Raw genomic sequence first — 22797 nt, 5'->3', positions numbered from 1 at the left:
AGAAATTCTATTTTCTTCCTAGTTAAAGTTTGTTAGCAAGATATGGAGAAGCTATATTGGCTTTTTTCTTGGTGTTTGAGGCTGGAAAAAATTACACTCATCTACATACTTATGTGTTTAATTAAAAGTGCTGCAATTCAAAAACTGGATTGCAAGTGATTCAATTATCTTTAACCTGAAAAAGTGCTTTATTAGATTATATTAACCATACAGTCCACACAGCTAAAATGCTGAAGAAAGGTGCTACAGTAAAAAAAAATCTTGGCCACAGCTGAGAAGATTTTGATGATTCATAATAAGTAAATGCAGTAGATAAACTGCTCAGGGAGTGGGGAGGAGACCGAAGGAGAGGGACACCAATCTAAGAAAAACTGGCAAATACAACAATTAAGTAAAAAAGACATGAGCTCTCATTATAAATCTACATTTCAATACACAAAGACTACTCCTCATATTCATGCCCTCAGAAATATATTTTAAAACTTCTTCAGAGCACTACAAGCAACAGGAAGATACACACACAGAAGATAACATTTAATTGTGGTCTTTTTTGGTCAAAAAAATCAGTATGCTTAATAGCATTATTCAAAAAAGTTTAAGTTCTAAATATGGGATAAGCACTCTAAATGACTTAACAAAACTTAATTAAACTGGATAGCAGGATGCATATTCAGAGTTGGATGAATGCATAATTAACAAAGAAAGTTCTATAACTGTAATAGATAAAACAGTGACCTTTTGTCCTACGCTCTAGTTTTGCAATTTAGCATATGGCTACAGAGATTCAAATCTCATTTGGTATTTTAATAGGATTTCTTAAAACTCGCACAACTTGGTACACTACAGTAAGTACAACAGATACTGGCTCAATTCTTGTATACTTTAGATGAGTGGTTTATAGTCTTACAGATTTTGAGACATTCAAAGGGATCTAATCATCAGCACAGTTCCCTTTAGACTGACTGTAAATAAAACTTCCCCTAACTTCACACTTCTTGAAGGGACTTCAGCAGCATAACTCCCAGAAGAAAACGAAAACTTTGTTGAAAGTTCCTTTAACACGTCAAAATCAACTATTAAAAGCAAACAAAGTCCAAGTATTACATAAATATGACTATGCAGCTGGTCAGTATGGAACTAGCTCAGGTATTTAAATTCAAACCCTACTACTTACACCTTACTTCCAAATAAATTTTATTTATAATGTCAATTTTTTAGAAGATTCACAGATTTACTGAAGCTCTGCCTAGCTTTACTACAGTTAACTGTACGGTGAACGCTTGTCTCTCTCGACAGAAAGAACAAGCCAACCTTCTGAAGAGATGGTGTAATTCTGCTGTTTAAGTAGCAGCTATCCAGACCCTTTAAAAGAAGCTGACATGCCCTATGCTGGAAGGGCAAACTTCCAAGCTGAACTGTCGTACTTTATGCATACACACATGTGCACACAGATAAAGGATCTTTATTCCAGATCAACAACTGTTTCACTTCATCTGTTTTAGCCACTTTTGCTTACCATCACTACACATGCCATATGTTAGTCCCACTATCACCAATTCTTATTCTTCATGTCTGAAGTCTTACAAAGAAAGATTTCTGCAGCGTATTAGTAAGGTCATTAGCAAAGAGCTAATGTAGCATCATATTCACACACAGTAATTTTCTTCCCATCATATGGAACTGCTTTAGCAAAATAAACTGCAATTGAAGTAAAGGGCTGCCTCTAAGCCCAAACAGGGTACTGAAGAGCTTCATCAGGTAGATGAGACACACCAAGGTGAATACTCACATGAGCTTGATTCAGCTGTTACAGATAACAAGACTATCACCTCTCAATGACACCTGCTTTTTTTTTTTTTGACTAGGCTTTGTCCATTTTTCCCACTGAATGTTTTTCCCACAGTATACAGCCAACTACTAGAAGTACATAAAGAACTAACTTTCTTATATACATCTCCTTTTCCTTTCTTTGGCTTCTGCTTTCTAATTAATGCAGCATTTTGATGATCCCTGTTGCATGCTGTTACAGCTACCAGTGCCGAGCTAAGACTGACTATGCAACTTAACGTGACCATTCATATGGGAGCTTATGTAAATACACAAGATTCACTGCTTATAAACTGTATACCAAGGCCACACAGACAGTCTTAAATCAACAGATTAAGAGAAGAAAAAATCCTGTTATAATTTAGTATGCATGCAGTTATGAGTAATATAATTTACTACTTATGAATTAGCTGAAGTATTTTGCAGGCAAATCAATGGGAGTGTGGCAGGGATTTAATGTACCAACCACAACAGCAGTAAGTTACTCCAGTAACAAATACAACTGTGTCTTACTATACTTTGAAGTAGCTTCAACAGGTTTCTTGTCCACTTAATCCAACTGACAAGCTTTCAGAGCTTTGCCTCTACCCCATCTTTAAGCAAAATCCTCAGCCTTGATAAAGCTTTCACTAAAATGATTCACTGAGTAAGTAAAGGTTTGTTGTTTGGATTTAAATTGATGCTGTCAATTTTAGCTTGCAACTGGCGGTAGGATCATAAGTGTTTCTAGTTTAGTGCAAAAACACTGCTACACCAGAAGTCCAGTCAACAGGTAGTCCTTTTCTTCCTATCATCCATCTTCTCTGCCACCAAACAGCAAGACACACGTTCCCTCTCACAAGGGTCTGGATGCCACCATCCTCCCACTCCAGCCAGAAGCTCCTGTTCCAGGCACTTGGCTCTCTTCATGATTCTCCCACACATGCTCAGAGTAATCGTGGTTTCAAGTTTGGAGATGGGGCAGGAGGGGAAAGAAAAAACATCCGTACAGGAAGGCTGGGCTCTGGAATTATCCACTTGTCAATCTTAAAACTTCAGCAGAATACTACTTAAATCTTACAACTGTAGGATCCAAAAGGCCTGTACCACTTCAAAAGATTGCCATTTATGATTGTTTTCAACTTTAATGGTTGCAACAGAATAATCTGAACATTAAAAGAACAGAGTCATTTAAAAACAAAGACATGCTTCTTTGCCCACAATTCTTTTACTGTGTATATTCAATTACATTTGTCCATTAATATTTTTAAAATGGCAGTAGCTAATCTGTCCCTAACTAGACATTGATAAGCAAACTATTCCTTGCCATTTGGGTAAACATTTTTTTTTTTTTTTTTAAAAAAAGGATGTTTTGCCAAATGTATTTAATGCCACCTCTGGGCTCACATTAAAAAAATTGTCTAGGATTGCATATACAGTAGATGTCGAGTTTAATTTTGTTAATTCTACACATCTGCCTTTTAATTTGACTTCCATTTTGAGTGTAAATGGAATGTGTTCATGTATAACCCTGCTATAATTAAGGTGAGTGTCATTTTTGTCAAGTGATTAAAAACATTATTTTAGGATTCAAATTACTATCTCTTCACTAGCATGACAAGTAAAATTAGAAAGCTGTATCAACTGGAGTGCCAATTTCATCTGCAGTGAAATTGTCATGTTACACTCTAGGAGAAACATTTAACAATTGTGAAATAAAGCATTAACATCTTTGTAGTTTCACTTGATTGCTGTAATTTTGGCAGATAGGAGAATGTAAGATGTGGGGTTTTGAAAAAGAGTTCTGCATATCCTCATTTTCTAACATCACTAAAGGTCTCTTTTTAACCTCTTCCTTCTTATCCTTCTGCCCTTTTCCTTCCTTAGCCCAAAAAAGCAAGGCAAGAAAAACCCTAAGCTCCATTCCTACTTCAGACTACATAACAATAATTGCAGTGAATCTACACAACAAATTACTGCAGTAGTCACAAGAAAACTCTTGGGAATTTTTTTTTTTTTGTTCTAAGTTTAGATTTATTTTTTCCAAAGCAAGCCTAAAATATTAAAGTATATAAATATACACCAATCATCTTTTAAATAAAAAAAAATTACACAATTAATGTTAAGTTTTAACAAGTCAGGCCAATGAAGTTTCTTCTGCGTAAGTGCAGTATTCCTGCTGATCCCTCCTGGTTACAGAGGCTGGAAACTCTCCTCTCCTTTGCTAAGCAAGAGTCCATCTGTCCTCTCTCTACCTTGCTGCCTCCTCTTCCACTCAATACATGCTTTGTCTGTCAAATGGCTTAACTGGTTAACAGCTGGATTAATTCAAGTGCAATCATGTCTAACTGCATTTAGTTTGGATTTTCCTGCTGCTTCTCACACTGTATGAGAGAGAAAAGCTTTTGGGATCACTTTCCCCTGCCTTCCCCCCAGTTATACAAGGTGGTCTAACAAAGCTCTTATGGACAGGTAATAACTTTTCATTTATATTCTAAAACAACAATTACTGCACTGTTTTGACAATTCATGACGTTCATTTTTAAAAGTGCAAACCTTTAAATGAAAATATATGCTAACATTTTCTTAAAGTAGATAACATCCAAGTACAATATGTAACTAAAAAGTTCATAAGCTATTGTGCACAGTACTTAAATTTCAGTATTCATCCAGAGAGCAACAAATTCCATTACTCAAATAAAACCTGCCTGTTTGCTATAGTCAGAATATTACTACTAAAATAAAAATAGAAAAATTATGTTCCATGTTTTGATACAACTGGTTTGTTCAGTAAAGCTGCTGAAGAAAAAGAACAGTCTTCTGATTAACACTGATCATTGTTCTACCAGAAATGGTAAATGTTTTCAACACGAAACTTTTCTTTTCAAGTGAAAAAATAAGAGTAAAATTCAGCCTGGATTCAAGAGTCAAGATTTCCACACACCGCCCCCCCACCTGCTCTGCCAACATTGCTGATCACAACATGAATTAGTAAGCGGATTTTTTAACTTTTAAACCAACCTTCATTTTACTAACATTTATTTTCAGTGCTAACAGCTATTTTATTATACAGCAGAATCATCAGCAAGGGACAGAAAGCCTCATTTCATGTTGCCTTATTTTGAAAGTGGAATAAGTATTTATCTTACTACAAAAAACAAGAGGCCACCTTCACAAACACACACACTCTTTCTAATCACATGCTTCCATTAAAACCCACTCTGAATTGTATTCTAGTTTAAAAGATTACAAAGTTTTGGTCAAGTTTAAAAGATTGAGCATCTTGGATAATGATGGGAAATACAAGATGCAAGCCCAGTTTCAGCTACTTTCTTAAATACAGAAGCCACATACTGAAACTCATTTTTAACATAATTTCAATGAAAGTGATCTTTTTCCTTTGTAACAATCCATATTGACTTGTATCTAAGCTAGTTTATCCATGTGGACAGAAAATAGACAAAAACAGATCAACGCATTTTGGATCACCTTAGGTGATACAAACAAGGCCAGGCTTATTGCTTGACAGAATCACCTAAGGTGATCCAAAGTGAGAAAATAAAGTAATCCCTCTAACTCTAGCTTGAATTCAAGCCAATGAGATAATCTAGACTGTTCTACGTTCAGCCTCTGGATAAACAGATTACATCTATTTCAAGTTTTGCTCCTGCAAAACACTGGCAAAGGGAGAGAGGGAGAAGCACCCAGAATCTTTATCAAGTAAAAAAAAAAGTCTGTTCTCCTAAATGTCTAAAAATAATGAAGTCACATGTTCTTTAGTCAAGAAACTGTTATTGCATATTTCATTTGTGATTACCGCTCAAGTGGCATTTTAAACTTTTTACTTTCTTGCCTAAAACTGCAGCAAGGAGTTATTTAAAAGTTCCTTTCACCAACGTTTTCCTTCCTTCACTGCTAAAGAAACCTGATCCCACTAAACAAATTTAAAGAATCATCAACTTTGCTAATAGAACAATTTCTACCACTTAAGATTCCAAATATTTATCTTGACAGAAATACATTACATCAGTCTCTCTCCATAAGAGTCAGATCTAGTAGGCCATCTCTTTACGTTCCATCTAATTCAAAACTTCTAGGAAGAGCTCAGGGCTATCGCAGAAACAGTCGCACAACACACGTTTTTAAAAAGGTTTCTTCATGCCTTAACAGCTATGCTTTTGGAAGGTAGAAAAGAAGTTTCTTTAGTTTTAAGCTCATGTTCCATACTACTTCAACTCCAGTTCCTTCTACTGAGCATCCTTTCTGCAAAGCAATAAGCAGCTGCCTATTCCTTGAACTCAAATCTCCAATACACTGCCCAATTTATGCCATTACCTATATCAGGTCATACTTACTAAGAAAATATATATAAAGATTATTTATAAATAAACGGTTTGGGACACAGCCTTCTGTTCAAAGGCAACCCATTCTTGTCCATGATCTTCAGAGGGAGGAGAAAGTGGAAAAAAAAAGTGTTACAAGAGGTCTAATGAACAATTACTACTTTTCTTAAGATAAATCCATTATTTCTTCTATGGAGATACCACACAATTTCACAGCAGCCGCTGTGTGCAAAATAGTTTGTGTAATCTTAAATTGACAGAATTAGCCTTAAAAAAAACCCACACAAGACATACAACGATGCTGTATCTACTTTAGGAAACCTCAGAAACTTCAAACAATGACAGCCTCATAAAAATAGAAAGTGAAACGAAGTGAAAGTGCTTAGTTTTTGCAAATACAGAACTGTCAAAGACATGAAGGTATGAAATAAGATAAATTCCATAAAATTATGAACATTTTGGAACTGCACACTGCAGCAGCAGTTATTGTGCTTTTTTTTTGCTTCTTCCTAAATAACTTATCACATGTGAAACAGCAGACAATACCTTCAAATTTTACACTGAAAAAGAACAAAATTTTTGCTTCTACCACTTGATGACTGGCTCAGAAGCACCTATATGCAAATAATTATTCTCAAGCAAACTCCTTAAAATCAGTAGTTTCTTCTAAAAAGACTGATAAACCATACATTTCAATGACGTATCTCCAGAATGTGTGATTTTTTACTGAGAATTAAACTTATTATGTGTGTTTATATATATTTCATATATACATAAATATGATTTATATACACACACACAAAATCCAGTACTTAAGATTACTGTAGAAAGATTTAGTCATTAACTTCTGAATAATCTTTTCGTGCCCTAGCTTCCTCAGGCTATATAATTAGTCACCTGAGAGTTTTGGTTATTTCTTTAATCCACTGGTAACATTATATCTGGTATTTGCTACTCGCAGCACAATTTTCTGAGTCCTCTACACTACAACATTATCCCACCAACCTGAAGATTAAACCGCTTTAGATGCAGTATAGTATTTTATATGTGTTTTTTCCATTATTTTAAAAATACATACCACAATCTAAAAGTTCCAAAATAAGCAACACTCCTTATCTAAATGAAAAAGTTACTTTAAAAATACTAAGTCAGCAACATAACTTTAGAAGATTTTTATCCGAGACTGGACTAAATATAAATAAAGAGAAACTCTAACTGCCTTATTAGGTCAGGTTACAAATGTGAGGGAATACAAGTGGAAGAAGCTAATTCACATTATCTATCATAATTGCCAGAAGGAGTCCTCCAGTAACAGACACGCTCAGCAAGACTAAAAATTAATTTCCACATTGACCCTAGTGATCAAGGCTGCTGTCTCTAACTACCATCAGTCATGTCACATACCTTTGTGGAGTTATTTTGGTAAATGAAATAATGTGATTAGAAGATCCCCACTACCCTTCTCTACCCCTGAAAAAAAGTCATTTTTTTCTTTATTAAAAAGGAGGAAAAAAGCTATAAACAATAATGTAGGGCTCAGAAAGGAAAACCACATTGAGTTTCTCTGCTGTAATGTCAAATGGCACCTTGAATACAGGCAGTACTGCAACCGGTTTTATGGAATCCGGAAAGCCAAAGCTCCACAGAAAGCCAACATAAATGATTTCTCAAATTATACTGGCAGCAGAAGAGGATCTGCAAGAAGGAAGGTCCGAGCCAGTAAGGAAGGAAAATACATGCCATTCAGCCTCACCTCAGTCCCTAAGAAGGCTGTGAACAACCAAAATCGATTTACCAAGTGCAAACAATGTCTGACCAACCCAAGTGCTTTCTACGATGAGGTGACTGATGCTGAGGACAAGGAGAGGGGCTTAGATGCTGTGTACCTTGCCTTTAACAAGGCCTTTGACACAATATCCCACAGTCTCCTTATCACAAAATTGGTGAGGTATGAGCTGGACAAGTAGATGATAAGGTAAGTGAAAAAATTGACTGGGTTGCTGGACGTAGAGACACATGATCAGTGGTGCAAAGTTCAGCAGACAGCCAGTAACTAGGTGGGAACCTTTGAGGATCAATAAGGGGACCAATGCTGTTTAATGTCTTCATTAATGACCTGGGTGATGGGACAGTATGCACGCTCAGTAAGTCTGCACAGAATACCAGGCTGTGGTGAGTGCTCAATACACTGGACAGTACAGCTACTGTTCAGAGGGATGTCGACAGGCTAGAGAAATGGGTGGACAGGAACCTCATGAAGTTCAGCAAAAACAAGTATAGGCTTGCATCTGGGGTAGAATAACCCTGGGCCACAATACAGGCTGGAAGCCAACTCTCTGGGAAGCAGCTCTACAGAAAGGGACCCAGGGGTCCTGGTGGGCAGTAAGATGAACACAAGTCAGCAGTGTGCCCTTGTAGCAAAGGCAACCAACAGCATCCTACCCTGTATCAGCAGAAGTGTCACCAGCAGGTCCAGCAAAGTGATCCTTCTTCTCTTATTTGGACATGTAAGACCACCCTTGGAGTCCTGTGTCCAGTTTTGGTCTCCCCATTACAATACAAATCCATCTGGAAACCAATGTGCAATATCCAATTCCACCACAAGGGATTTTGTGCCAAAACAAAATACTCCCATATACGGAAGCCACATACTGGCTACATTGGCCACCAAGGGAACAGTAGATTTAAAAAGTTTATTGGTGCTCCAAATTAATATTCTGACCCCCCTTTATGTCACTGGGAAGTAACACAACTTTTAAAAGTATTAAGCCCCTCCTCCACCCCCTGGTGCTCATCTTTATCTTCAAAAATAAACAAGCAAGAGCAGTAGTCTCCTACACACCTACCACCCACATAATAAAAGGCATCTACTGCCTAAACATTGGAATCTGAAGAAACAGCTACCAACATTATATTCATTGATTTTAATACGTTGGGGGGTTGTTTTGTTCTTTTAATTCCAAGACCTCAATCAGTGCCAGCACCATGAATTTAGTTGCAGTTTGGACTCCTACTTGCAATGATCAACCCTTCACTGTATCTAACTTCTCTTCTCAAAAATTTAGACAGTTCCCCAACATTTTTTTTAAATTATGTAGTGCTTTTTAACCAGCATCATAATTAACAAACTACAAAATGAAATGGATGTAAAAACAGAGGAACCTCAAAGATCAGAGTATGCACCACAAAGAAGCAAGTTTTCAGCAGCCAAACAACAAATAGATCCCAAGTTGCAAATACAGTGCATTTTTAAGAAGAAACTTAAATCCACTGACAGAATACTAGCACCTTCCTCTGAAGATTGTGATGTTACTCCACTGTTTCCTTCTTAAGTTTAAACTTGCTGCAGTTCTTTAAGTGCCGTAAGTTTTCTCCAGTAAAAAAATACAAAAAATCTGATACAACACTATTTCACTACAAATTCCCAGTAATCTCTGAGAGTACATCTGAACTCCTACAAGGCAGAATCTCCTATGAAGCATCCTTACTGGATGAAGACAAAATAACCATGAAAAGAGATGTCGTACAAAATCACGAAAACCTTTACAAAGCTAAAGTAAGCCTCAAAACTTCCAGTTCCTTGCAACTGTTTTTCTGGACAGAATATCATCTAGTTGCATAAAACAAAGCAAGAAGAAGAGATTAGTTCAGTGTCTCCAAATTATTCAGTAGTCCACAATATCAAAAGAAGATTGCAACTTCTTTAATGAGCAGTTGATGCCTAACTCTTGGCAGAATGGACAGTGCCAACAAGAAAAGCAGCACTTTGAGCGTATGGCAAAAAATGCCTTTACTTAAGAGGGGAAAAAACCAAAAAAAATGTTTACATATTATTGCCATTTTCCAGTGGGATAAATGTAATAGGAATATTAATAAAAACATTCACAATCTTTCCTCTTCATGTGTTTAATATCCCCTTTCCCAATCCCTCCTTCAGTCCTTATTGCTTGTCTGCTTTACCCGCTCACTTCCAAGAGATCTTTGGTTCACCATCCCTTTTGAGAAAGCATAGTTAGTCTGTGCATCTCTTTCACGGTCCTCTGTGTCCTTTTATCTTTTACTGAATACCGTTACCGAGAAGACCATTCTGCCTGCTGCCTTCAGAACCCCTAAGAAACTTCACAGGTTTTATCCAAGTGATTTGCTACGTAACGCTGCTGACAGGGGCTGCAGTGTGTAGGTCAGAAGCAGATAAGCGTAAGTAGAGTGGAGCCTCCTACAATTTCTTCCAAGACTCTGTTCCATAACATCTGTCCATTTGGCCTCTCTACGGAAGCCAAGAGCCTGCTGAGGCTAAAAGATTCATCTAGGATACTCAAGTAGTCTTCCTCTCCTTCCTCACAAAAAATCAGGGCCCAGAGTTACCGTGCCAACTACTCCCTGGATATCTCCCAGGTGCATATACTACCTCCTGTCCACTGCAACACTGAAGAGGGAAATCAAGTGTGAACATCTGCAAATACAGTTTACATAGAGGCACAGTTCTATGAACTCGGTGGAACACTTCATTCTCAAACATCAGGGATGGAATATTTCCAACAAATTTGAATGAATTTGGAAGGGGAGGAATGGAAGGAAACCACAGAAATGATGCATCAACTCTTGCCACTAATACTTCAAGATTATAGACTGAAACTAACTATAGATGAAACTAATTAAAGTCATTTGAGTATCCAGCTCAGGGCACGTTTACAGACAGTATCTAAAAACCTCATTCATTGCCACTTGCCCAAGAACATGAAGAACAAAAAAGAAACCTGACCAAAGTGGAGATAGCTAACCTTACTCTTAACTTTTTCTGGAGGCAGAGATGCATTCAGAAGTCACAAAAGGAATGATGACATTCCCTGTTTTCAAAAGGACAGGAATTATTTTGGATATTGATTCACTTTAGATCTAAACAGAAGAAAATGCAGGAAAGCACTATGTACTTTCCTCGCACCGGACCATGCAGCTGCTGATTTGGCAACTTCTCTTGTGTTCCCCACCCTCACACCTCTCCAGAAGGCTGGTTCACCAAGACGAAACAATTCCTCATGCAGCTGCTGCTCAGCTGCTAGACCTGATACAAGCAGCAGCATCACACCAGTTTGTTGGGAGGGAGAAAACCTCTTCAGTAGCAGCCCAAACTAGACCAGTTAAGTCGAACATGAAATGGCACTCTTAGCATCCTAAATTCCTTTCTGCATGCAGGATATCTAAAGAAAAATGTATGGCCAACCCAGTGACAGCAGCAGGAAAACAAAGTTAAATATATAAGGAAGAAAAATAAAGAAGAAGGAAACACATGAGAGCAACAAGTAATAAACAAAAGAAGAACCATACAGACAGCAAGGTAGAAGCATTCATAGACTAACCCAGGTATACTATTCCACCCAGCAGCAACACAGTTACTTTGATCACTGGAAAACAGAAAAATGCTTTGCATAATGCACCAAAAAATAGAGATTAAGAGAAATAACAGTTATGGGCAAATCTCTAGAAATCCAGAGAGAAAAATTAAGAAGAGTGTAAGCACAATGTTATATTGAGATTATTAAAACAGAAAAATAATTTCAAATAGAAAACAAAAGAAAAGAGGGAAACAGTAAGAAAGAGTAAGAAAGAGTAAGAAAGAGTAAGAAAGAGTAAGAAAGAGTAAGAAAGAGTAAGAAAGAGTAAGAAAGAGTAAGAAAGAGTAAGAAAGAGTAAGAAAGAGTAAGAAAGAGTAAGAAAGAGTAAGAAAGAGTAAGAAAGAGTAAGAAAGAGTAAGAAAGAGTAAGAAAGAGTAAGAAAGAGTAAGAAAGAGTAAGAAAGAGTAAGAAAGAGTAAGAAAGAGTAAGAAAGAGTAAGAAAGAGTAAGAAACAGTAATGGGCAACAGCAGACCATCCTTAATTGGAGAATTCAATAAAGGAAAATACCCAATAAAGTAATGCAAGAGCTTAGAAACTTTCATAAGAACATGAAGTTTGCCTTTGGTCTCACTGTTCCTAACTTGTGATCTTCTTAAGAACTCTTTAAGAAGCTGTAGTAGAGCAACTGCCAACTGAAAGATAGAAGACCAATACTATTTAAAGTCCAGACCTTAAAACCAACATAAATAAATAAATAAAACTTATTTCAAAGTTTTAGTCACACATGCAAGTCAAATTAATGCAAGCATGAAGCACAAAAGAGAGAATGCAGTATGTAGTTCTAACACCATAAAGCAAGGTGCTAGTACTAAATGCTTGTACACACAAAGCGAGAGTAAATTATGTTTAACACAACTACTACAGAATACTCAATTTAGAAAACAAATGTTGACTGTGAAAAGGAAAACTGTGGTAAGGTTGTATTTTAAATTTTCACTCTTATTCCCCTAGCCTAATGTTATAAAGAAATATCTTATCAAAACAATGAAAATTATATTAACACAAAACAATTTGTTGTCTGTAAAAACTTAAAAATTATATATAAGCAATAAATGAACCGTAATAAGTAATCCCCATTTCGTTATACGTACCATCACATTAAATCTGTAATTGAGACCTTAAATCACAAAATTTAAGATTTCCATAGTATATGATTTTACTTTATGAAGTTAATGAAATTTCAATTTGTTAGCATTGTGATCAGAAATACTAATTTGAGTATATAAACTATAAAAAAGTATTTTTCTTCCAAGTATGTTAAAAGAGGTTAGCTACCTCAATCAAACATAGATTTCATTAAAAATTAAGACATCTATAAGTAACAAATATGCCAAGATATACTGACAAGAAAACCCAACACTCGGCATAGCGGGGGAGGGGGGGAAGGGGAAGGGGGGATCATACACCAAAATACAGACACCATTTCAAGCACAAATAGTTCCTTCAGTGGATAAGGAATACATATCATTATTACTGATCCTATTATTTTCAAGATATCACAAAAATCATTACATATGCTTCAGAAAAGTAAGATGATAAAATACTACAACATTTGGGAAAATTGGAAATAAACAAAGTTTTGAGTTATTATAAAGGACATAGAATGCAAAGGTTTAAGTGAAGAGGTGCCAGGCCTCACACAGAAGAAACGACCCGAGACTCATCAGAGACATCTCTCCTCCGTCTGCAGCAGCATTTGTTACAATAGCAGCATGGCAACAAGCAAGGCTTCATCATGTCTCCAAGTCAAACAGTTCCAAGATCATTTTGACGATCAGCAAAACTTTAAAGCAATCATTCTTTCTACAGTTACACAGGTTGGATACTTATTTCCTAAAGCATATACACCACCAGATTTTTAACTCATCCGTGCAGTCTGGAATGCCAAATGCTGAATACAGGATGTCTGGGAACATCAGGTACATTCTTTGCCATTGCTTTCAGTACCTATTAAGAGCTCTGAGAGAAATTATCCCAAGTTTGAGGCACTGTTTCATAATCAGTTAGTTAGCTGTGGCAAGAATTTTGCAACGAACTTCTAGAGTATTTTCTACTTGGCCTTGTCTGATAGCACCGACAGGAAGAGTGGAAATGCAAAGCATCCTACAGGATATGTAGCAATTCAAACTTCCTGGGTAAGTTCATTCCCTTACATCACAAGAAATAGCCTAACCTACACTGCCTCAGAGGCACCAGTAGAAGTCTTGATAGTTATTTCTTAGAATTGCAAAAATATACTGAAGAACAGGAATACATGATCTTAAAATAGCAGTATTTATGAAATAATAGCATTCTGACACAAACAGATTTGATTAAAATAGAACTGGGATCACCCTGTTCCCCCCAGAAGCATGGGATTATGGGAAGAAAGTCAGAGGAACAGACATAAAAAATAAAAATAAAATCACACTGTAACAAAAGCACAGCTGCACTTAAGCAGCTAATACTCTTCAAAGTAAGCCCCAAATTTATGAATGTTCTTCAAAAGAAAAATGTGTAAAGCTCATCTTCCTGCCCAAAACTCCAACTACAATAGGATACTGAATTAAGCATTTTAGACATCAATGTTATAGACAATAGGTACCTGTGAACTTTTAATTAGGCCATATTACCCCTCACTTCAATGAACACAGCGCTATTTCCACCTGTGAAATAGGAAGCACTTCTTGATACTTAATATTTCTGATAATCAAAAATTCTTCTAAACAAGCCAAGGCACAGAACGGACATCAAACAGGCCATTTGATGCAGGAAGGGACTTAATGGAAAATAAGCAAGCAGAGATGAGTTTATCTCCTTCTCCTGCTGGCAACTGGTGGACTGACTAACTGGTGAGGTTCAAATCAAATTGGTCTTGTGCTTACTGTCCCAGAAAATATGCAAAGCAGCAGGACTGAAGAAGTTTAAGGGCCACTGGTGAAATAGCTTCAAAATAAAATACTAACCACTATGGTCAAACTCTGTATTCTGTCCTGGGAAATCCCTGGATTTTCAGAGAATCCCACTTGAACAAAACTAGTTAAAAATTTGTGGGCCTTTTTTGATGTTTGTAAAATGCCAATGTTAAAACACAAGAATAAATTTGACTCATGCTGTTTTAACTGCAACACTGAGATGGCATCCCCTTCCATACAGAAAACAGCCAATCGACACTGCAACTTCTTCAGAAACCCACCTCCACTCTCTGAGGATTTTACAGCTACTTCTGCTTCAGAGCAAGAATAAAATCTTTAACAGGTATTCCCAAACTCTGACAGGATAGGAATTGACCTCTTTCCCAAAATAAATGGCAGTTATAAAAGGAGTCCCCTAGTTGAACATACAAATCATCTATTTTACTCACATTAAAAATAAATGCCCTTTTTACCTCATACCTATAATCACAATTGCACAGTCATCATTTTAAGGTGTAATACTAGAGAAATTATGTAAACAAGGTTAGGGTATTCTTGTTAAAACATTTCAGTATCATTACATCATGAAATAATGCCTCATTTTTTCAATTCAGAAATCAGACATTACTTATTGGGGGAGGAGGGGAAAGAGAACAAGCAATTAAGCCCAAAATGATGATGCCTTGTACTTCTTGAAGTTTCTCTCTCATGTAACTGCAAGTGCCAATTGCAATTGATTTTGCTATTATTCCAGCCTTGGTACTCTCAGCCAAGCAATGGTGAAAAGTGCTAATGGGACTTCAAAATATTAATTCTTTAAGTATTGCCAATAACTTACACACAACACCAATGGTTTCTTGTTTCTAATAATAGCAACTCTCTTAATGCTAGTTCAAAGGAAAACATGCTTTGTCATCTTTGTAAGGGTGGGGAGAAAGGGACAAACATATTTAAAACAGAGATAATTCCCTAGAGCGCAACCAGACAGAGGAAATCATCATTTGGAGCTCCTTCAGCTACCTAACCAGACAAGCTATTACTATTTTTATTGAACTAAGGAACTTCACACTTTTCTTCTTCCACGCTGTTTTGGGGAATGGTCCAGACTGACATTTTAGAGTTGTTGCAGAACTCTGCATTCAGTCTCAGCAGTTTAGGCCCAACGGTAAACTGTAAGAATAGTCCTGAGCAGTTAGACACTATCTTTTACTAACAGGCAGCAAAATATTTAAAAACAAATACGAGGAACATACGACATCCATTCTTTGTAAAAGGTTAATTTTCCTAATTTCACCATTCCTCTCGTAACTTTAACTGACACTCCACAGAATATGGAGTTATTAAAAGAGCTGTCATAGCAACAATTAGGGGCACAAAACAGACCAGCAATAGGGTAGACTTCGTTTGCAGAATATATTGAAGGAGAAAGAGAAGCTTTTTACCTCCCAAGGGCTTGCAACTGATGCTCCAGCTAGATCTCATCTGACAAAACACTGGCACCAAAGCAAAGCCCCAGTATGCAAGTTTCACAAAAGGACAGAAAACTAATTTCTTTCCACACCCTGCTAATTATCTACACATTTGAAGCTGTCTCTACGAGCAAAACATAGTTCAGTCACATGAAGCATCAGTGCAACCTTCCACAGCCACGTATCAAGGAACAGAAAAAATTAACAATGCTAGAGTATATCAAGCAGTTAACTGTGTTCTGCATCTTTCAGAGCTGGACTAACATATACATTACAATGTGCTACTGTTCCAGTAAGGCTAACTCATTATTATTCTAAAGCAAGTTAAAACAAGCTGCTGAGTCAACCTTTATTCTTAAAAATTAGGCTAATTTGCGTGGTTTTGCTCAAAAACAGTTCTCAGTGGTTAGTAGCTATCGAAGTTTAACGAAAAAGTTTGTTAAACATCTCTTATAAATAACAAATAGATTGTTTAACAGAAAGGAAATACTACATGTAGTTAGAGAATTATCTTAACCGGTTGCAATAACAAGAAATATCAACACGACAGAGCTCATTTTATATGGCTCATTTTCAGTTGTGGCCAAGAAAAAAAAATTTCCTATTTTGTCAAATTTCAAAAATCTTCTCAACCATCACTAGTACTGCAACAAAGTACTCTTACTAAGCTGAGAATTAAGCTGTCGAAAATTTAGCTGCTGATAATTCGGAAGGAAGTCCTCACTAAGCATCTCAAAGCAGTTTAATGAGCAACTGGAGGAAAAAAAAAATGGAAAAAGAAATCTACTCCTCACTTTTTCTAAAGTGCCTTCTTTAGAGGCAACACTGGCTGCAAATGCAGACAGCACAGGCCATCAATTTGAAAGACATTCTAAAACTTCTTGTAAACTAAGTCCCATCAAAATCCTCTTTAATGTTTGTTCCCATCAAAATTTAAAACACCATTGACCAGCAAGAACCAGACTTGTAAAACACCAGCTGCCTCGCTGTAGTCTGGGCAGTACAGTTGCTACCACACAAGAAACAAGAATGGTGAAGACAGTTGTCTGAAAACACAAGAGACAGACCATTGCAACTTGTGTCCATCATGGCCTCATCAGACGAGAAAGTGCTGAAACAGTAAGTCACATGGAAACAGGCCGCACTGGGTCTTGAAAAGCAAAGGAGACATCTGATGAACACGAAAAGGGGAACAAGTGAAAATACACAGAAAGGCCAATCCAGCAGAATGATCACTGCCGCAGGACTCTGAACGCATGCAGACAGAATGTATTCAACGTGACTGCAGAAATAAGTGCCGACGGCCAAGATGATGAAAAATTGGGGAATGGTGTTTGCTAAGTAGGTAAATAAGTATATGTGCTTCCCATCCAACGACATGATTTCTGATGCAACTGAAATAAGACGACCTGCAGTAAGGGCCAAATAAAAAAACACACCCGGTATTTTTTCCTGACGGGAAGTGCGATCTTCCCCTGAAATTACTGATTGCAAGGTCCTAATCCTAACTGCATCCACACAAAACTGGACTGAATCTGCTGGGGTCTGCATATAAGGATACAGTCAAAAGATGTAGGAAACTGATCTTGAGAAACTCTAAGTTATGTTTTAACTGCATGATAACAATACATGTAGAACCAGATTCTGCCTTTCCTTCATGCTTAAATATATTTAAGAATAATATTGTCTACATTGTTAAATTATAAAACTAACAGTTATACTGGGGGAATGTTTCTAAATTTTTAATGGCTCAAAAAAAAAAAAATGACAGTGATCTTGGCCATTCTAGACAGTAGCAAACTATACAAGTCCACAAATATCCACCGAACTTCTTTTATCTCATTTCACTATATGTAAAATAGTTATTCTAAGAGAGGAAAAAAAACAGCAGACTGACTAGCTGTCCAGCGCTCTCCCTCCTCAAAGTTATTAAGATAAATCTAGGCAGCCTACAGACATGTGCAGTTTTCACTATTGCCCTACTCTAATGTCAGTCCGCCATACATTCCACCTCAATTTTCACATATAACGCAAAAAAAAAAAAAAAGGGAGAGAGATTTAGATGTTTATAGAATACTCTACATATACCAGTAGGCTTGAAGCAATGTGCAACTTTTTGCAAAGTGTAGAAAGGATTCATGGCTATGAGTGCATGCAGTTTTCACAAGGTGTTTTAGCTACCAAGTCACCATGGGAACATCCAAAACGCTGGAAAAGACTGCTTCCAGTTCACATGTCAGGTGGGTCCTCTGACAGCCAAGAGCCGTCTGGTTGTTTGAAGAACTCCCTACAACTGCTTTTCAGGCAGGCAAGCAAAGCTGGCAACTGCTAGACCCCCCCAAAATTTAAAGTCATCTCCTTGGCAGAGACCAAGCCTGGAATACTTTACCCTGAAGCATCTTGTCTACAAATATTTTATATACAGAAACTAGATGTAAAGTACATCAGTCCTCCAGACACCAAGGCTAAGGTCATCACACACATCAGTACTAGGTTTTACCTCAAAAAGTCAATGGAGCAAGTGTCATCCACGCTGCTACATCAGTGCTATTAGAAAAAAAATTTCAATTCCAAGATGATAAAGTGTCTTGGAAGGGCACATACAGCCATCATCAAACAGAACAAATAGTCCAGTATGAGGCACCGACCCAGAACATTCTAAGCCACCCTTAAAGTAATCTAAATTACTATGGTTAATGCTTACACATCACACTCACCAACACTATTTAATGCAGATTATTAACCATGATCACCCACCAAATATCCTTCATGCAAAAACAGGTCACGTATTTTTACAGGTTTAACTCACTCGGCAGATTTTATCCTCCCGGGGAAATCTGAGAGCTCACAGCACTACAGAACCACTTTCCTAATGCTCTGAAACTTTGAACTGATGCAAATTGAAATCTTCAGGATACTTTTTTAGCTATCATTCAGGAAATCAAAGCTAAATTTTTCAGATGTCAGAAAGCAAGCCTTCACCCTTCAAGATTTAAGCCAATTCAGTTTTGGACAAATAACCTTCACCGCAGGATAAAATGACAGATTATAAAACACAGGCAATGCAATCATCATGTTGGAGAAGTATCTGTATGCCAGACACCTTGCTGACATATTAAAAATAGAAAATCAATCGGTCTTTGTAGAGAAAACTGAGTAGGGGGAAATTCTCACTTCCAGCAACTAGGAAACACGGTCAGATTCCCCCTTTGAGAACATCTTTGGACACAGTAGCCATTTCTAGCCCACGCTGATCCTCAAATACCTGCTTGCCTCACAGCTTAGCTGCCCAGCTGCTTTGGGACAGAAAACCCCTACCAGGGACAGGCGAACCGAGGCAGCTAACTTCTACCAATTACCTACAGCCACAAACTCCTGCAACAGCAAAACCGTTCGGTTTAAGCCGTTCAAGAAGAAAGCAAACACAGAGCCTTTACGAAGCTACCGCAAAGGAGGAGGCCAGAGGGGATGAAGTCGGAGCCGGCGTTCGGGGCCCGGGCGGGGACATCTCTCCGGCGAGGCCTAGGGCCGAGGCAGGCCGCCTCCTCACCAGGTGTGCTCCTCCAGAAACGGGGCCTGCCGCAGAGGAGCGGCCCCGCGGCCCCTCGCCGGGCGGGAAAGCCCAGCCGCCGGCGGACCGCGAGGGAGGGCGGGCCCGCCCCGGCCGGCGGCCGGCTGCCGCACGGAGCAGGCACGGCGGACCGGCCTCCGCCGCGGCGCTGGAGCGTCCCCCTCCCGTCCCACCCTGACGGCCCCTGACGGGGGAACAGCGCCCGGCCGGGGAGGAGGGAGGGGTGACAAAAGGGGCCCGGCGCTGCCCTGGGCGAGCTGGTCGGCGCCTCTGCCCTCCCCGGCCAAGAGGGAGGCTGCCTGCTACCTAGGCAGGTCGGAGGCCCCGGCGGAGAGCAGAGCCTCCTCTCGGCCGCGGGCCGCGGCGCGCAGCTGCCCGCTCCGGCGGACGTAGAGCCGCCCTCTCCCCTCCCCTCCCCTCCCGCACCCCGCCGGCCGCGGCAGGGCTCTTACCTCTGCTAACATTATTACCCCGCTGCGCTGCGGCGCCTCGGCGGCTCTAGCCCCGCAGCATGGTGAAGCCTCGCGGCCGCGCGGAAAGTTCCCCCTCACCCTGCGGGGAGGCGAGGCGAGGCGAGCGCCGCCAGCCCCCTGCCGCCTCCCTCAGCGACCGCCCGCCGCCCCCAGCCCCGCAGCCGCCCTCGCAGCTCGGTCCGGAGAGGCCGCCATCTTGGGAAAGCTACGTGCACCGCCGCCGCCGCTCCCCGCCCGGCGCGTCCGCCCATTGGGGCTGCGGGACGCGGGGCCGCCCCTGCCGGGGCCGGCTCACTCCCCTCCCCGCCCCGCCACGGCCGGGCCCACCGTTCTCCTAATGCGCGCAGCTGCCCACCTGGGCCGGGGGGACCATAACCTGCACAGGCGGCCTTCTGCCAGGGTCCGGCCCAGGCCTGCGGTGTGGCGGCTGGGCAGGCGCCGGGGCCCCGCGGTCTGGTAGATCCAGGCGTCGGGTATGGCTCGGGGGGTGTCAGTGCCGTAGCCGGGGCCCGTCCCGCGGTGCAGGGGCCCTGCAACACTGCGCAGCCCGAAGGGAGAAGTTGAGGGCAGCAGAACTTGAAACATTGTTGTCAAAGCCGCTCTGCTGTGGGTTTTTTTTGCCCTGTCTCCCTTGAGACGCTGGTGTGCCTTGTCTCTGAGCTCTTGGGTGCCAGGCAGCTATTCCGAGGACGCTAATTGAAATATTTTTTAAATTTCTGACCAAGCAGCATGCCTCTCATCCACCAGTAACATATGCAGCACTGCATGTCTTTACCTGCTCTAGATGTCAAGAAAGAGAAATCTGTAAGTCTGTTCCCCACAACGTTGTTAAGTAGTGGCGTAAATTGTGGAACCGAAACACGTCTCAGAACCGGAGCCGTGCCTGCACCAGACCAGCGAGCCCTGCTCACCAGGCGACGTACCCCCACAGCTCAGTGTTGAATTCACGGAAAGATTCCTGTCTGAAACTTGTTGTTTTTCCGTTAAACACTGTTCAGTGGGTTTTTGTTTGCTTGCTTGCTTTTTAAGTAGACTTTAAAGTTACAAAGATAACCTTAGGTGCATTAGGAGAGTAGAAACAAGATGGGGTTTTTTACTGCATTGCCAATAATAGAAAATGCACACTAAAGTAGTAGTAATGATTAGCAATAAAGATGGAGGAAAAACAACACTGCTATTATAACGTGAAGAAAACCAACCTTCTTCAATTTTTTCTCCCCGAGTAAAAGCAAAGCCCCTTTTCTTGCAGAGGTGCAAAGGGCGTTAGGCAGCCCTTAAGGCTGGTGGGTTTTGTAGAAGTTCTCTAATTTTCCCAGGGATTGTTAAAGACTTAGCACTTCAAGGTTGCCCACTTCTTAGTTTTATTGGTGAGGATTACGGAGTTTCGATTTTACTCATACAACTGTTTTTCCCCTGACAGAGACCCAGCTGTTAGTCACATGGATCACCCTTTCAAAAAAAGCAGACCGTCGATATTCATAATAGTTTATTTGCCTTTTCTAAATAATCCAAAATATTAACTTTTTTTAAGTATCTAGTAAGCTTTGTACTTCTGAGTCTGTTTGTGGATGTTTCTTGTTAGCATTACTCTTTCCTCCAAGCTGATCCCTGAGAAAATCCAAATCTCGCAGCACACACAACTCTCTTTTAAACAATAGGTTTAACAATAACAGAACCATGCAGTGGTCTTGCACATGGTATTTCACCATCTTGATTAAAGATTAAATTAAAAATTGTTCAAAAATATTGAGCAATGTGTTGTGAAATACCAATTCCATTGTATTGCTTTGGTCCCCTAATATTTATTTACAGCATTTTGTAGATGCTTATTTGGAAGACAGTCATACATATACACAGCTGTGGTTCTCTATTCGTGGCTTTCATCACGCTTCCATTCAGCCAAATAATGCCCTGTGCTCAGGTCTGTGGTAGAGGAAACCCTGAAGGGACCCATAATGTAGCAGAGTGCTCAGTAAATCATCAGTTGTGTAATTATGCAAAAACATCAACACATACTTAGCTAGGTAGGAAATAGAATCAAAATACTTAAAAACACCTGCTGTTTGCCGTGTCACTTAGTCATACATACTTTCTCTGGGCAAGGCACAGTATCGTGCACTGATAAGATAAATGACCCAGCTTATAAAATGTAAGGGGTAAACAGGAGGTAAAAGTATCATGATATTTATGAATCTATATAAATTATAGTAGTTGAAGCACGATCATGGTCTAGCAAAAGAAACTGTCTCTTGGCACATATTTCTTTACCTTGTATGTTTAGATATATTGGGTAAGGTTTTCAAAAGAAGTAATCACCTTTGAAAACTACTGCAAAGCTGTATACATCCTAAGTGTGCTAGATGTAAAAGATGAGCAAATCTTATGCAAATCTCACAGCAAGATGAAGTCACAATTAATACTTTATACTTGAATTTGAATTTGCCTCTACTTCTGCTTGGGATTTGGCAGCGCAACAGCATACTAGTCAGGGAAGCACCTTCCATTCTTGTACTGCTGGAATAAAACTATGAATATTTCTACTGAAAACTGTTCTCTGATTTTACACCTGTCAGCACAGCCTTAATATTGTTGCAAAATAGTTATTAATGTTATAATCCATTGTTCTAATTTTTGGTTAATACCATCTCAACTTCAAAAGGGAGAGGTATTATAACTGCAACAGCAGGAATGAGGCTGTGAGGAAGGACTGAACTACACAAAAGTAGACTCAAGGCAGAAGAGGAGGCAGCATCATAAGAGAGAGCTGAGAAGAGGCAGCAGCTTGGAAAGAGGATGATATGAGGGACTTCTTGAAAAACTAGTCTGCTGGGAGTAGCACAAAGAAGG

General features: G+C 39.4%; 1 protein-coding gene across 9 annotated transcripts in view; it reads right to left on the bottom strand.

Moving 5' to 3' along the window:
- The window catches only part of SNX13 (sorting nexin 13), a 69864-nt gene extending 49543 nt beyond the window's left edge, over positions 1-20321 (bottom strand). For 2 of the 9 annotated variants that reach the window (XM_075143620.1, XM_075143625.1), the window contains exon 1: positions 19352-19480. In XM_075143620.1, the coding sequence (XP_074999721.1) occupies positions 19352-19414 (63 nt within the window). In that variant the 5' untranslated portion in view covers positions 19415-19480. Of the gene's footprint in view, positions 1-19351; positions 19487-19929; positions 20170-20305 lie in introns of those variants that run through there. The other 7 variants (XR_012672661.1, XM_075143622.1, XM_075143623.1 and 4 more) reach the window with 7 other exon arrangements.
- Positions 20322-22797: the final 2476 nt, after the last annotated feature.

Source organism: Calonectris borealis, chromosome 2, assembly GCF_964195595.1.
Source record: "Calonectris borealis chromosome 2, bCalBor7.hap1.2, whole genome shotgun sequence".
In the NCBI taxonomy this organism is placed as follows: domain Eukaryota; kingdom Metazoa; phylum Chordata; class Aves; order Procellariiformes; family Procellariidae; genus Calonectris; species Calonectris borealis.
The sequence above is the reverse complement of the archived record's forward strand: the minus strand, read 5'-3'. Positions and strand labels throughout refer to the sequence as shown.